The 13,567-nt window shown below is 42.2% G+C and overlaps 1 protein-coding gene across 1 annotated transcript in view; it reads right to left on the reverse strand.

Annotated features, from left to right (window-relative positions):
• Positions 1–231: 231 nt before the first annotated feature.
• Positions 232–13,567, reverse strand: part of LOC144164992 (uncharacterized) — a 709,659-nt gene continuing 696,323 nt past the window's right edge. The window contains exon 25 of the mRNA XM_077695175.1: positions 232–416. Coding sequence (XP_077551301.1) covers positions 386–416 — 31 coding nt within the window. The 3' untranslated portion in view covers positions 232–385. The remainder of the gene's footprint in view (positions 417–13,567) is intronic.

Below are 13,567 nucleotides of genomic sequence, written 5' to 3' on the forward strand. Positions count from 1 at the left end.
GCAACAAATTTAATATCACAACCCCTTTAACACTTTTGTGTCCCTTTAATCCCGCTGCTACTGCCATTGAACGACCAGACTGAAATACAACGCAGCAGTACTTACGCATGATATGCATAAAATCAACCACACGCTTTCAGGGAAGTTCTAAATACATCCTGCGCTCCAATCTTGCTATATACTTTATTAACGAGAGTGATCGCTCGCTGCGGAAAAATCTTTATTGCAGTGCTAAAAATAGTCAGGAAATGCAGTGTGGCTTGTAACTTAGAGAGCGTCATGTTCCTAGTGCTTGTAATGGTGCTGCTGAAAGCATTTTTTTCTACTGCTAAAGTGAATGTGTATTCAAAGAGATTCCGCCGCTGGCGCCCTTTCTCTTCTTTCCTCAAAACAGGCCGTTCGCCGTTGGTGTGGACCTGCAAAAGAAAAAAAGAAATTCTGCAAAAATACAGAGAATTTCCTACTAATGCGTCAAATTCTCATGCCGCTTGTCTTGAGTGTGAGGTTTTGTCAGCCAAATTTTTTGGTTTTGCTAAATCCTGCCCGACAAATTATCTCCATTGACGCTATTATAACGATTAGAAGTGCAACTTTCGCGAAATCTGCATTATTGCGGAAATGCACATAGCTACACACTTCGCCAGTATCCGCAATTTTATTATTATTCTTATATTTTAGGGTTTCAATATTTCTTACCACCAACCATCTCATTTACGCTAATATAACGATTACAGGTGAAACGTCAGCAAAGTCAGCATTATTGTGGAAATCCAGGTGCTTATACGAATTGCCATTTTCTGTATTTTTATATTTTTGTTATATATTATTTTTTGAAAATCTCGTTCGACCATTATATCGATTTACGCTGTGAGACCGACTACAGGTGGTACTTTCCCCGAAGTCTGCGTTATTGTGGTTTCGCCATTCACCATTTTTCGTAATTTTTTTATGTTTCTTTATTTCCCAGTTTTCCAAAATTTCGTTCGATCATTTACGTTATTTTAACGATGAGATGTGATACTTTCGGGAAATCTACATTATTGTGGAAATGTCATGCGTTATAAGTTTTGCCATTTCCGGTAATTTTTAAATATTTGTCTTATTTCTTAGTTTTAAAAATTTTGTTTGAACAATTATCTCTATTAGTGCAACGATTACATTTGAAACTTTCTCGAAATTTGCATTGTGGAAATGCAGGGCGTTGCACCGCTCGCCATTTTCCGGATTTTATATATTTTTTATTTTTTGTTTTTCAAAATTTTGTTCAACCAATTATCTCCACTTAAGCTGTTATAACGATTACGGGGAAAACTATTAGGAAAATCTTAATTATTGTGGAAACGTCATGCGTTATACATTTTGCCATTTTCAGTAGTTTTTTTTTATTTATTTTTTTATTTTCCGTGTTGGGGAAGGGCGTGTATAGGATACATCTTTTTGATTCTATCAGTTTACATTTATAATTTTGTTAATATTGCTGTTTTTATATTTTTGTTCCTAAAATCCCTGCACGCTATTATAAGAAATAAATGCGTGAAAGCTGCCAATGATGCCTTTACGTGCAAATTCAGAGTGTTACGCTGCCACAAGAAGTGTGGTACCCTGCGACGCTTCGCTCCCTGCTATCCCATAAATTGCTCCCATAAATTGCGCACGGAGTGAACAATCTGATTGCGTAATGCCACAGGCATCATGCGAAGGTGAAGAGCCCGGTCTCTCTCAGTGGAGAAGCTGTTCTTGAGCGAGCGATCAGCCACTGCAGCTCGATCGAAGCCTGCAATATAATCTGCTTTCCTCGTCTTGACAAAGTTAGAGGAATTTCCCCTTCTTATCATTACTGTATCTTGCATGGAACCGTGGTGTGCTGATCGCTCCTATAGTAATAGCTCCAACTGTTGCAGCCTTGGCTAAGGACTTCGAAGAATTTAAATCTACTTTGGAGGCAAAGCTTTCGACATTGACAAGTTTGTTGGAAACTGTGAAATGTGCTTTGGTGAAATGTAAACCATACGACGTCAACCCACTTCAAAATGACATGGAAGAGCTTAAGAAGTCTCTTGACTTTAACAACAAAGTGTTTGAAGCCGTCAAACTGCAAAACACTGCCCTTGTCACTACCAACAAAACGCTCCTTGAAAGCTACGAAGCTCTCGAACACGAAGTCGCTGCATTTGAGCAGTACTCCAGAGCGAACAATCTCGAAATAAGAGGCCTTCGCATGACGCAGGGCGAAGAACACTTAGAGATTGTCAAGCAACTCGGCGATGCTATTGGGTGCGCGGTAGAGACCGAGGACACCGGTACGGCGCACCGGGTGCCAACACACAACGCTAGCTATAAGAACATAATAGTGAGGTTCTGCTCCCGCGACAAACGTACAGAATCCCTCTATAACGCCCGCAAGTCTCGTCCAACAACTTCTTGCCTTGGTGTTCTTGGTGAATCGCCCAGGCAGGCCATAGCCAATACGGAAGGTCAAGACAACTTAAACACAGACGGTCACAAAGTGCAAACATCCAGAGTGCAACCCATCTATGTGAATGAACATTTGACCCCCGAAAACAAAATCCTGTTTGAAAAAGCGCTCGAACTGAAAAACAGAAGAAATGGATGTTCCGCTCGACCATACATTGTGTTATCAAAGCCAGGAAAGCCCTCGACAGCCGTGTACATCGTATCACCTGCAATCAGGATCATCGAGCCGGGTAAAAATAACATGTGCTGGGCGGTTTTTCTTTTGTTCATGCCCATTCTTGCCTGAAGGCTTACGTTTCCAGGGGTAATGTCAACACAACACCACTTTTACGTTTCAACGAGTGACGTCAACACCACTTGCTTTTCCGAAATCCAATTTAAACGCACGAAGCATGCGCAAGAACTACGACGCTTCAACTTTCGCCCACTGGTTTGATCAGCGATTTTCCGTTATCTGCTTTTCGGAAAATTGGCTTTCTGTCGTTTATAAACATATTTTCACATTTATTATTTTATTTTATTTATTTATTCACATACCTACATTTCCCCCAGAGGGCATTTCAGTAGGGGGGTAAGAACGCATTTTCACACACGAAATGCGCCAACAAAGTGAAAGGTTAAAGAATAACAACGAACAGGGAAGCAAATAACTGACAGCAGGGGGTGAAAACTCATTTTATACACACGAAATGCGCCAACAAAGTGAAAGCTATAAAGAATAACAAGGAACAGGGAAACAAATAACAGACAAAAATTAACAAATGACAGCATGAAAAGTAGCCTAAAAAGTAACACTGCCCAGCATTCAAAGTAACACAAGTCTGGAGAAACGTATGCATTAACTAACGTATAAAAGAAAACAAGTATGCAAAACCAGAAATGCACGCTAAGAAGAATAGCGTGTAAGTAAGCGCAAAATGAACAAGGACGAACGAAGTGAACGGGACGTAAAGCGACCGGGAAGTAAAGCCACCAGAAATTCATTGTCGCTTGCAACTAGGATGACGTCCCGGGGAAGCTGGTTACAGGATTTTGTAGTGCGGGGGAAAAATGAGTTCATAAAAGCAGTAGTACGAGCGGGTATTTCTCTTATCTTGAGCATGTGGTCAAGCCGATGGGAGACATATGCGGGCAGCACCAAGTAAGCATCTTTAGAGTGGTGTTCGGTTGAAGTATACGTCTCTTAGAGAAGCCATATGAAAAAAAAGCCCGACGCGACGCAAGCGCAGGCCAGCCAAGATAATCTTTTATCCGAGTAATGCTGCTTGGAAATTCATAACTCAGATTTTGCGTGTAGGGATCCCAAACCGTACAACCGTATTCGAGAATGGGACGGATATTTGTGCTATATAGAAGTTCCCTTACAGCCTGCGGAGCCTGCTTAAAATTTCTCGGAATGAAGTTAAGCGTGCGGGCAGCCTTTGTGGTTATTGATTCTACGTGTCGATTCCATGTTAGGTCGCAAGAAAATGTGACTCCTAAATATTTAGCGTGGGTTACCTGAGGGATAGCTTCGTTACCCAGATTATATTGTGTTTGTAATGGTTTGCGTTTCCGAGAAAATTGAATATCTTCGCATTTAGATACGTTTAGGGACATAAGCCACTGGCTGCACCAAAAACAGATTTTGTCTAAGTCAGTTTGTAACGCCAGCCTATCGTCATCACCTCGGATTTCCCTGTACAGAACACAGTCGTCTGCGTATAGCCTTATACTTGAAGTTATGCGCGCACCAATGTCATTGATTTAAATCAGAAATAAAAATGGTCCAAGTACCGACCCTTGCGGTACACCAGATGACACAGGAACGTTTGTCGATTCAACACCATTAATTACAACCTTTTGGGATCGACCAGTAAGATAATTTTGAAGCCAGCAAAGAATATTGTATGGTAAGCCAAGAAAAGATAGTTTGTGTAAGAGGAGGCTGTGAGAAACATTGTCGAAAGCTTTCTGAAAATCAAGCAGTACACAGTCTGTTTGTACACCTTTATCGAAAAATTTAAATACATCGTGCGAAAATTCTGTTAGTTGAGTGGTGCATGATCGGCCTGACCTAATTCCCATGTTGCTAATCGACAAAGAAATTGTTGTTTTGGAGATGGTTAAAGATGGCTGCATATATTATGTGTTCAAGCGTCTTGCAACAAACACTAGTCAACGAGATAGGTCGATAGTTTGGAACCAAATCTCGGTTTCCGTCCACACTTCCACACCACATTTCCTATTTTCCAATCCTGGGGTAGTGTGGAACTTGAAACGGATATGTTATACAATAGTGTTAAATACTTAAATATGGCAGAAGCGCAAGATTTAAAGATAAGATTCGGAATTCCATCAGGCCTGGTGCTGAGATTGGTTTTATGTTTTGAAGAAGCTTGAGTACTCCGTAACGATCAACGATAATTTCAGGCATAGCCTGAAGTACTGGGTATGCGGAAGTTCGAAATTGGCTAGGTTGAGATTTTGAAAAGACAGATTCAAAATACTCGTTAAAACAGTTTGCTTTAACAAAGTCATTAAGGACACAGTTGTCATTAAACGTGAGTGGCGGAATACCTGTATCGTCTTTACGGTTGGTCTTCACCAATCTAGAATTCATTGGGATTATTTTTCATTTTTGAACCTAAAAAATGAGAGAACGCATTTTTGCAGATTTAATTTTACAGTTTATTAGATCGCCCCGCCGCTCAAGGCTGGCAAATAGATCCGGATCAGGATGTGCTCTATGCTTCTTTAACATTCGTTTTCTCTTATTTATGAGTGTTGTTATTTCTCTCGTAAACCACGGCTTGTTTGACCTTTGCTTTTCGGAAGGATCTGAAATTAAAACTAACATTTTTTGCTTGAACTTCAACCATAAATATGTGATGTCTGATGAAGCCCTGTAAGATTCAAATAAAGGGAAATATTTATCTAACTCTGATGCAATTTTCTCATAATCGCCCCTATCATAGAGATAAACCTTGCGAGGCCGGGCGGCAGGTATAGGAGGGCGGTCACATAAGACCTTTGCGGTTATTTCCACGTGATCACTAATGCCAGAGATTGCAGAGGCGGATTGAATCAGGGATTGAGAGTTCGAAAACAGTAGATCAAGCATGTTGGCATTAACGCTGGAGCACGGAGTAGGGATATCAACCAATTGAAAAAGGCCAAGGCTTGCAATGCGGTCTCCAAACGCGAATGATGCTCTGGAGGAAAATACAGGCACCTTATTTACGCAGGTCACGTCAGGCATGCTAAAATCTCCTACAAAAGTGAATACTACAAAAGACTCTAAAAGTGAATACGGTGATCGTGACGGTAACTCGTACGGAGGCTCAGCCATTCATGTTGTGACTGGCGTGGCATATAAACGGCGTTTTGATATAAACCTAAATGTTCCTTCATGTGAATCTGTGTGGATCAAATAGGAAGCATCATCTCTAAAGAACTGTCATTCCAATGTCGTATATATGTGGCGCTATATGTCGATCTCCCTGCTCTGACCCTGCAATTTGTTCAAGCATGCACTCGGACATACTTCCCCAACTTTCATGTGAAAAAAAAACCGTCTTTTTTTTCGGTGATATGAACATTATCTTTTGGATGATTCAAATCGCTATACCCTAGAATACATCACCTGCATTTAAATCAAATCAAATCAAATCGAATTTTATTATCCTCGAGCATAGAAGGAGGCAGCCACAAAAAGCTTCACTGCATGGCAGCTTGACGAGGCAACTGTCCCTACATTCGAGAGCAAGTGGCGACACGAGTTTGTCGTGCCAAAAAAAAAAAAACACTTACAAGGTCGGTGTACAGTTCAAAATTGGAACAAGAGAATAGGAATCAGGAGTGTAAAAATAAAGTGCACGAAAACATGAAGAAAAAAACTAAACAAAGAAAGAAACACACACGTACGGGATATTACGACTATCGTAAAGTATAAATCGTAAATCGCCATAAACGTGTTAACAGGACACTGGACGGGTGTATATAGGTACATAACAAGGCAAGCATAATAAAAAACAGGAACAGGCTTCATCGTTTCCTAATTATGGAGTAAACAAACATCGTTCGTACAATCCTAATAGGAGTTTGCCGGAATAAAATAATACAATGAGAAAGATGCACAAATTTAAATCGAGCACTCAAACATAGTTATCCCAGGACGTGAAGAATCGAAATTACGGGGTAGCCAAATGCCGTAACCAAGCACAGTTATACAACACCGTGAGCCGTCCTAGTTCGAATCTACCCATGGCACTGATTGCGCGAAAACAAACAAGGACTAAGGAGATAAAGAGAAAGACCAGCGCATCTCCTTGTGCTCGTCCTTGGCGTTTCCTTCTTCTTCCTTGTTTGTTTTCCCGTAATCGGTGCGACGCATAGTTGTACAAAAAATTAGAAATTAAAGAAATAAAATTAAAGGAATAATTCCCGTAAGTTTCGCTTGGAGAAGCGTAAAAGCTCGACTTCGGCCACATTTACGTTATTTAAAAAGCAGGTAGGTGAACTGTCAATCGACTTGAAATTTAAGCTTGAACAAAAACCACAGGACTTAGGAAAGAAACACGGACGCAATGCTGCGGCTTTTGTCCTGTCGTTTTAAATGCAGAGCATTTCAGTAACTCACGATGTCACCCGCGTTGACGTCCGTAGTCCGCACCACACCCCTCCCTACTATATAAAAAAAAAATTCTATCCGGCACCCGGTTTCGATCCCTCGACCCTGCGGGCGGAACGCAATGTACATGGTGCTCTACCCACTGCGACACAAAGCCGACACAGAATGGGAGGCTACGAACGCGCCTTATATCGTTGACTCATTCGAATTACTGCTGACGAGCGCTCTCTCGTCAGCAGTTGCCACAAGTGCAACAACATTAACGTAACGCAAACTACTTAACGTCGTGCGCCCCCGGAAATGCTCTGCATTTGATCGTGCCCCTCGCGAGGGGGATGTTTCACTGCGTCTTCTCTCGGTCGCGGGACCCGTGGCGCCATCTGGCGGAGCCGCGGCACAACTCGTAGCACTTTCTTTGAAAAAGCGCCTCGAAAGCGCGGCAAATATGAAATAGGGATGACGCGCTTTCGAGGCAATCCGCCGACGCGGCTGCTTTGTGTACAGACTCGGCGGCGAGCGTCCTGGGATTCTGGTGCCGACCGAACCCCATTTTTAGGGGCGAAGCTCCTTAAGGCGTGGGTCTGTCCATCCTCGACGTATGTATGTAGCCACCTCTAGTTTAGTTCTTGGATTGTTTACTAGATGGCGGTACTTGTATATGATGAAAAGATGCGCTTGGATTGTTTACTAGATGGCGTGGCTACCTCTAGTTTAGTTCTTGGATTGTTTACTAGATGGCGGGGAGCGTTGTAATAAAATCCGTTCGCTGTTGGCACGCGCTCGGAGTCGCCCGATGGATAAGGCTGCAGATGTGCGAGCCCGCGAGGCAGAAGCGCTCCGTGAAGCTGCGCGACGCCGCCGCCAAGATCCTGCCGTACGAGAGCGGGAGGCCGACGCGTGTCGTCTGGCTGCGCGACGACGCCGCCAAGATCCCAGCGTTCGAGAACGAGAGGCCCAAGCGTCACGGCAACGGCGCGAGGACCCTGCCGTACGCGAAGCGGCACGGCTGCGGCGCGAAGAGGATCTCCAAAACGTCAGAGAACGGGAAGCGGCGAGAAAGCGCGCGTATCGGCAGGCAGACCCCGATGCAGTGAGAGCTCGTGAGGCGTCTGCAAAACGCATCAGGCGAGCTCAGCCCCAAGGTGCCGACGCGCGGTTTAAGCGAGACTTTCTAGACGTTACGTTCGGACACAGATGTAGTGGGCGAACTTTCACTGAAGAGTCACGGTTTTACCGATGATTTCCCCTCAGGAGCTTCGCCCACTCATCATCATTCACTCCGTGGATATGCTGTGAATTTTTTTAGTGTGTTTGCTTGCTCGCGGCACAAAATGAAGTTGTTCTCTCTCTCTCTCTCTCTCGCGGAGACGATCGTTCAAACTGCACCCGGTCTGACCAATATTGTGCTTCCTTCTTCGCCTTCTTTTCTGGGTATATTTCGCAGCCACGCAATAAACCAACCAGTTGTTAGTCAGCGCCTTGTGTCGTCGTTTTCTTGTCCCTTTTTTATTGTTCTAGCTGAAATTTCAAGTCGATATGGAAAACGAACTCGCCCAAACCCAAGCAATTCGAACTGTCAATGACTAAGTTTTTTGGAGTGGGCGTGTACCATGCATTTGTGAAACGCGTGTTGTACATAGGACTTTTTCTTAATCCGGATAACTCGGCATAAATTGGGCTGTTGATTTTAATTGCATTTTTATGTTTGTATTAGACGAAAGTTGTACAAACCGATACAGTAATTATTTTATATCGATCTAACAACTCTTTTGTGACAGCGGATAATACCACATCTACTACGGCTCTTAAAAATTTCTTTTGCAATACAAGCAACTTATTTCATTTCGTTTTAGTGGTTGTGCCCCAGAATAACTGGCCATAGGTGAGATGCGGAATAGACAGGGAACTGTAAATTAAAAGCTTTAATTTTCAGGTAATATATGACGGGCTCTATTCAGTGTACCAGTTATTCTACACAATATCTTATGAACTTCGCTAACGTGGGCGTCCCAAGTTAGTTTACTTGAGAAGTGCACTCCTAGCACTTTCATAGTCCCAGCTATAGCCACCTCTGTCGTGTCAAGCATTAGTTTAGGAAGAGGCGCAACCTTACTTTTGGGTCTAAAGAGAATGCTTTTCGTTTTGTCAGCATTAATACAAAGGCAATTATTATTTGTCCACTCTACAACATTGGGTAATTCTTCTTGACAACTGTTTTGAATATATGTTGTACTTCTTCCTGCAACTAGAAGAGTGGTGTCATAGGCATAGGGATCGCTAATAAAAAGGAGAAAATTAAAGATAATTAATTCACAGCTGCGCGTCTTGTTGACGTTCCTACCAGGTGTCAGAATCTTGGCACACCCTAATTGACCCCATTCTGACTAATTCCAGTTTAATCATTGAAGCAGGTGTAATTGAAACTGAAATTACTCATCATTACCCTGTTTTTATGACCGCTAGCCTGTCGGTTCCTGCTACCGTCAAGCCATGCTTTACAACTATTTTTAATGCTGATGAATACACACGTATTATATCAGATACCGATTGGTCTGAGCTACTCCATACACCAGATCCCGAAATAGCCGTACAAATGCTTTGTGAAACCATTACATCATCCACGCGTCCACTACTGTTCGGCTGTCCAATCGGCGTTACCACGCCCCTTGTTGTCCTTGGCTGTCAAAGGGCTTGTTATGTTCTTTACGAAAAAAAGACAACCTGTGTAAAAAAAGGTAAGCTCCAACACGCGCCTCAAAACCAGGTATACACGATATTCCAATATGTTATCGGTATTGCTAAAAAAGGTCAAACCAAGTTATTACGAAAACCGAATTTGGGATGTTGGAAGAAATTAAAAAGAAAATGGCAGTTAATAAGCTGTTAATATCGGCAGTTAATATCGATTCGGTTAGGGTTCTAGTTCAGGCACAATCATTTCGTTCTGTTTCAGTTCCGGTTCGAGAAAATCACGTACCGAACCGGTTCGCGAACCGGTTCGGTTCGGGAGCTTGAACTGGTTCGCGAACCGGCTCGATCAGCTGAACTATCACTGAAATTAGAAAAAAAAACATTTAGAAGTTTAAATCGACAGTCAAATCAAAATACAAACAAAAATTCAAAATGCTGCTGTTTACAAAGGGCACTGGCGCAATTGCGAAGCAAACTTTAAACAATTACGAGAAATTAGGAAAGCAGATGAAGTGGCGACGATTTACCACCTATTTTCTTGCGCGGACTTTATGTTGTCGCAGCGAGTATTCATAAAGCAACCGCCTAGAGATATGACGGTGGGATATATTTTCTGCCCTTTCCTTTTTTGTTGAAATCGCAATCGCCGCTATGGAATCGCCCATCACGCCAACCTTGAAGTCTTAAATTTAGTCCTGAGTACTGCCACGTTCAAATACCAATGCCTAATACGAATGGCGCACATTTTTTTTGTATTTGTAACAAAACAGAAAAATCATACAACAGGGACATAAATACTACCAATGAGTTCGATTATTTGTTCACCCTGAATAATTTGTTAGCTGTCACCTTATCGAATGTGTTAGCCACACTTTTGTTAAAAGTGAGCTTTAGTCACTGCATTATTGCTCTGACCACTGCCATTCCTTTCGCGATAGCTATACCGGATGTGCGCATTAAAATAAGAATGTCATCGTCCCGCCTGACCCGCGGCTATCGTTCCATGTGCTACATTGCAGAATCTTATAACAGATTATGGTGTTACAAAATGAAAGGGAAATATGACGCCCAGAGCACGAGATGGGACTTTTTTGGGTAGACGCTCTTTATTTCGTCCACAGCAGTACTCCCCTCCGGAACGGGGAGCAGTAGAAGTAATGTAGGGATTTGGGCAGTCAGTGCAAGAACACTTCGAAATAAAGCAAATCTGAAAGAGACAAAACTGCATCAGCAGCAAATGGGTTAGCCACTGAGCTGCTCCTACGGTCGCACTTGTGAATTATTTACAATTTGCAGGTGTGGGACTTTTAAACAAATTACTAAATGCAAAAAGTTTGCACACAGCGGGTGTGGGCTTTCGCTGTTGCGCAGTGGAGCACTCCTGCAGCCTGATTGCTCCAATAAAGTCGCAGCTAGGGAGGGACAAAGTCGTTTTATATCCCCTGCAAGCTGCCGATAATGACAATTCGTTTGGTCAGCTTGCACTACGTTAGCGCTTCCAGCAGCAACAGACCATTGCTACATTGGTGCTCATTCATTTCCCCTGTTGTTACATAGCGCTTGATAGTGTTCAGTTGTCTGGAGGGGAAAATGCCCGAGTGAGTACGAAGTTGATGGTACGTGAACAAAAAAAGGCCTGACTTGCATTGACTGTGCAATATCAACAACAGACGCTCGAACCGTTTCGGCATGAACCGGTAACCGTTGTTTCCTTTTCTGTTCAGTTCCGGTTCGGGTTCAGCGTGCTAAGAAAATAACGGTTGGGGTTCGGGTTCGGTTCCGGCAAAAATACCGGTTCAGCTCCAGTTTTAGGTTCGGTTCGGTTCCGGTTTGACACCCTGTTAATAAGGAAATTCCTCAACACACCACATTAACATGACTCAGTCACGTCAGTTCGAACAAGCGACTCACTCGTCACAGCACCGCGTGATATCGCGACCTGTTTCAATCAACCAGAATTGTCTTACCCATCTTCTTTGGTGTCCACACGGACATTTATTCGCCAACCGCAATCCTTCTTTGTTATTCCTGCCAACCCTGTGGAAATTGATGCCGTTATTTCCGGACTAAAGGTCACTAGTCCTGGCCTAGATAAAATTCACGGGAAAACATCAAATTGTTTCGTCCATTCATTCTCCCAATCTTAAGTTATGTTTGCAAACTTGTCTTAAAAAGCTTAAAGTCTTGTCTTTAAAATCGGTGTGTTCCCAAGCGTGTTTAAACTAGCTAAAGTTGTTCCAGGTTTTGAAAAAGACGATCGAAACCAAATAGAAAATTATCGACCGATTTCAGTCCTTCCATTTCTTGACAATGTGCTTGAAAAGTTAATCGAATGAAGGCTGTCTAACTATACTATAAAAATTTTATACGCCAACTCCCAGTCAATTAAGCTTTCCTCCTGGTCTTTCCACAGAAAAACCTTTGGCATGTTTTGTCAATAGCATTGAAATATTCTTTGACAGAAAAAATTACGTCGGCTCGGAATTTGTGGATTTATCGGAATCATTGCACAGCATCGATTACAACATCCCCTTCGCTAAACTTGAGTTATACGGAATAGCTGGTCCCCCAGTTCAACTGTTGAAAAGCTTCTTGTCTGATAGGCGGCCAACTGTTTGCGTCAATAACACTTTTTATTCCTCTGCTTATACCAGGAAAAGCGTTCCCCAAGTCTCTGTTTTAGGGCCTCTTTTATTCCTAACTTACATAAATGACTTGTCGTGGTGTCTCGCGCACTCGAAATGTATTATGTACACCGACGATACCACCATCTTTTCATACAATCCTGATGGAGAGATAATAAGTTCTGATTTAAAAAATGACCCTTGAAAATCGGTGCACTGATAACAGGATATCTGTTAATTCGTCCAAGTCATCCCTAGTGGTGTTTCATTCACCGTACAAAAATTGCAAGTAAATCCTCTCCTTCATAGAGGTTACAAAACCATCCTACTGCAAAACCAAACGCCATTTTTAAGTGTTATTGTAGACAATCACCTAAGCTTGCAATGCCATATTTCCTCCATTTCCAAAAAAGACATCATTTGACATTCGAGAGTTTCTTAGAGCTAGGCTGTACTTCGGTACGAAAACTTTGCTGTATTTATATTATGCATTTATTCATAGCCACTTGAACTATTGTATCACATCCTGGGGTCGTATAATACAGTGTTCTTCAAAAATGTCACCCTCTCTTCATATCTTTACTCAACTTAATATATTACTTTTGCCAAAACTGTATTTGTATAGCGTTGGAATTCTGTTTTTTGAAGTGCTGTGTAGGATCGTGGATCTTCACATTTTCGCCTCGCCATATGTTAACCAACCTTAATTGAACTAAATTTTCCTCCAATCGGAACTTGTTGTTGCCCAAGGTAAGAACTATGGCAAATTCAGTGAACTTTTTTCGGCGGGTTGTTTTTACAATGACATACCACTGGAAATAAAGCCACTTAGCTCACTTCAAACCTTCAAAACAAAATTGAAGATGCTCCTAGCTACTCACCACTAACTCCCAGAAATATTTTAATTGTGTGACATTTTTCCCCGCTTGCTCTGTTGTCAATTGATTCCAAATTTGCAATTTCTTCTACGATATGTTGTATTTTCTACAATATCCTCTTGTTAAACTATCTTTGATGAGATTTGTATAACCTCTGCAACAGTTACTGGTTGTTTTGTGCTTACAGCTTATCTCCAAAACAACTAGACGGTTAGAAAACCTTGGGACTTCATCCTGCAAATATACCGCAACGCAAATAGAATGTTGTATTTCCTGAATAAATTGGA

This window comes from Haemaphysalis longicornis, unplaced genomic scaffold (assembly GCF_048455015.1).
Source record: "Haemaphysalis longicornis isolate Haplotype H1 unplaced genomic scaffold, Haemaphysalis longicornis Haplotype H1 scaffold_14, whole genome shotgun sequence".
In the NCBI taxonomy this organism is placed as follows: domain Eukaryota; kingdom Metazoa; phylum Arthropoda; class Arachnida; order Ixodida; family Ixodidae; genus Haemaphysalis; species Haemaphysalis longicornis.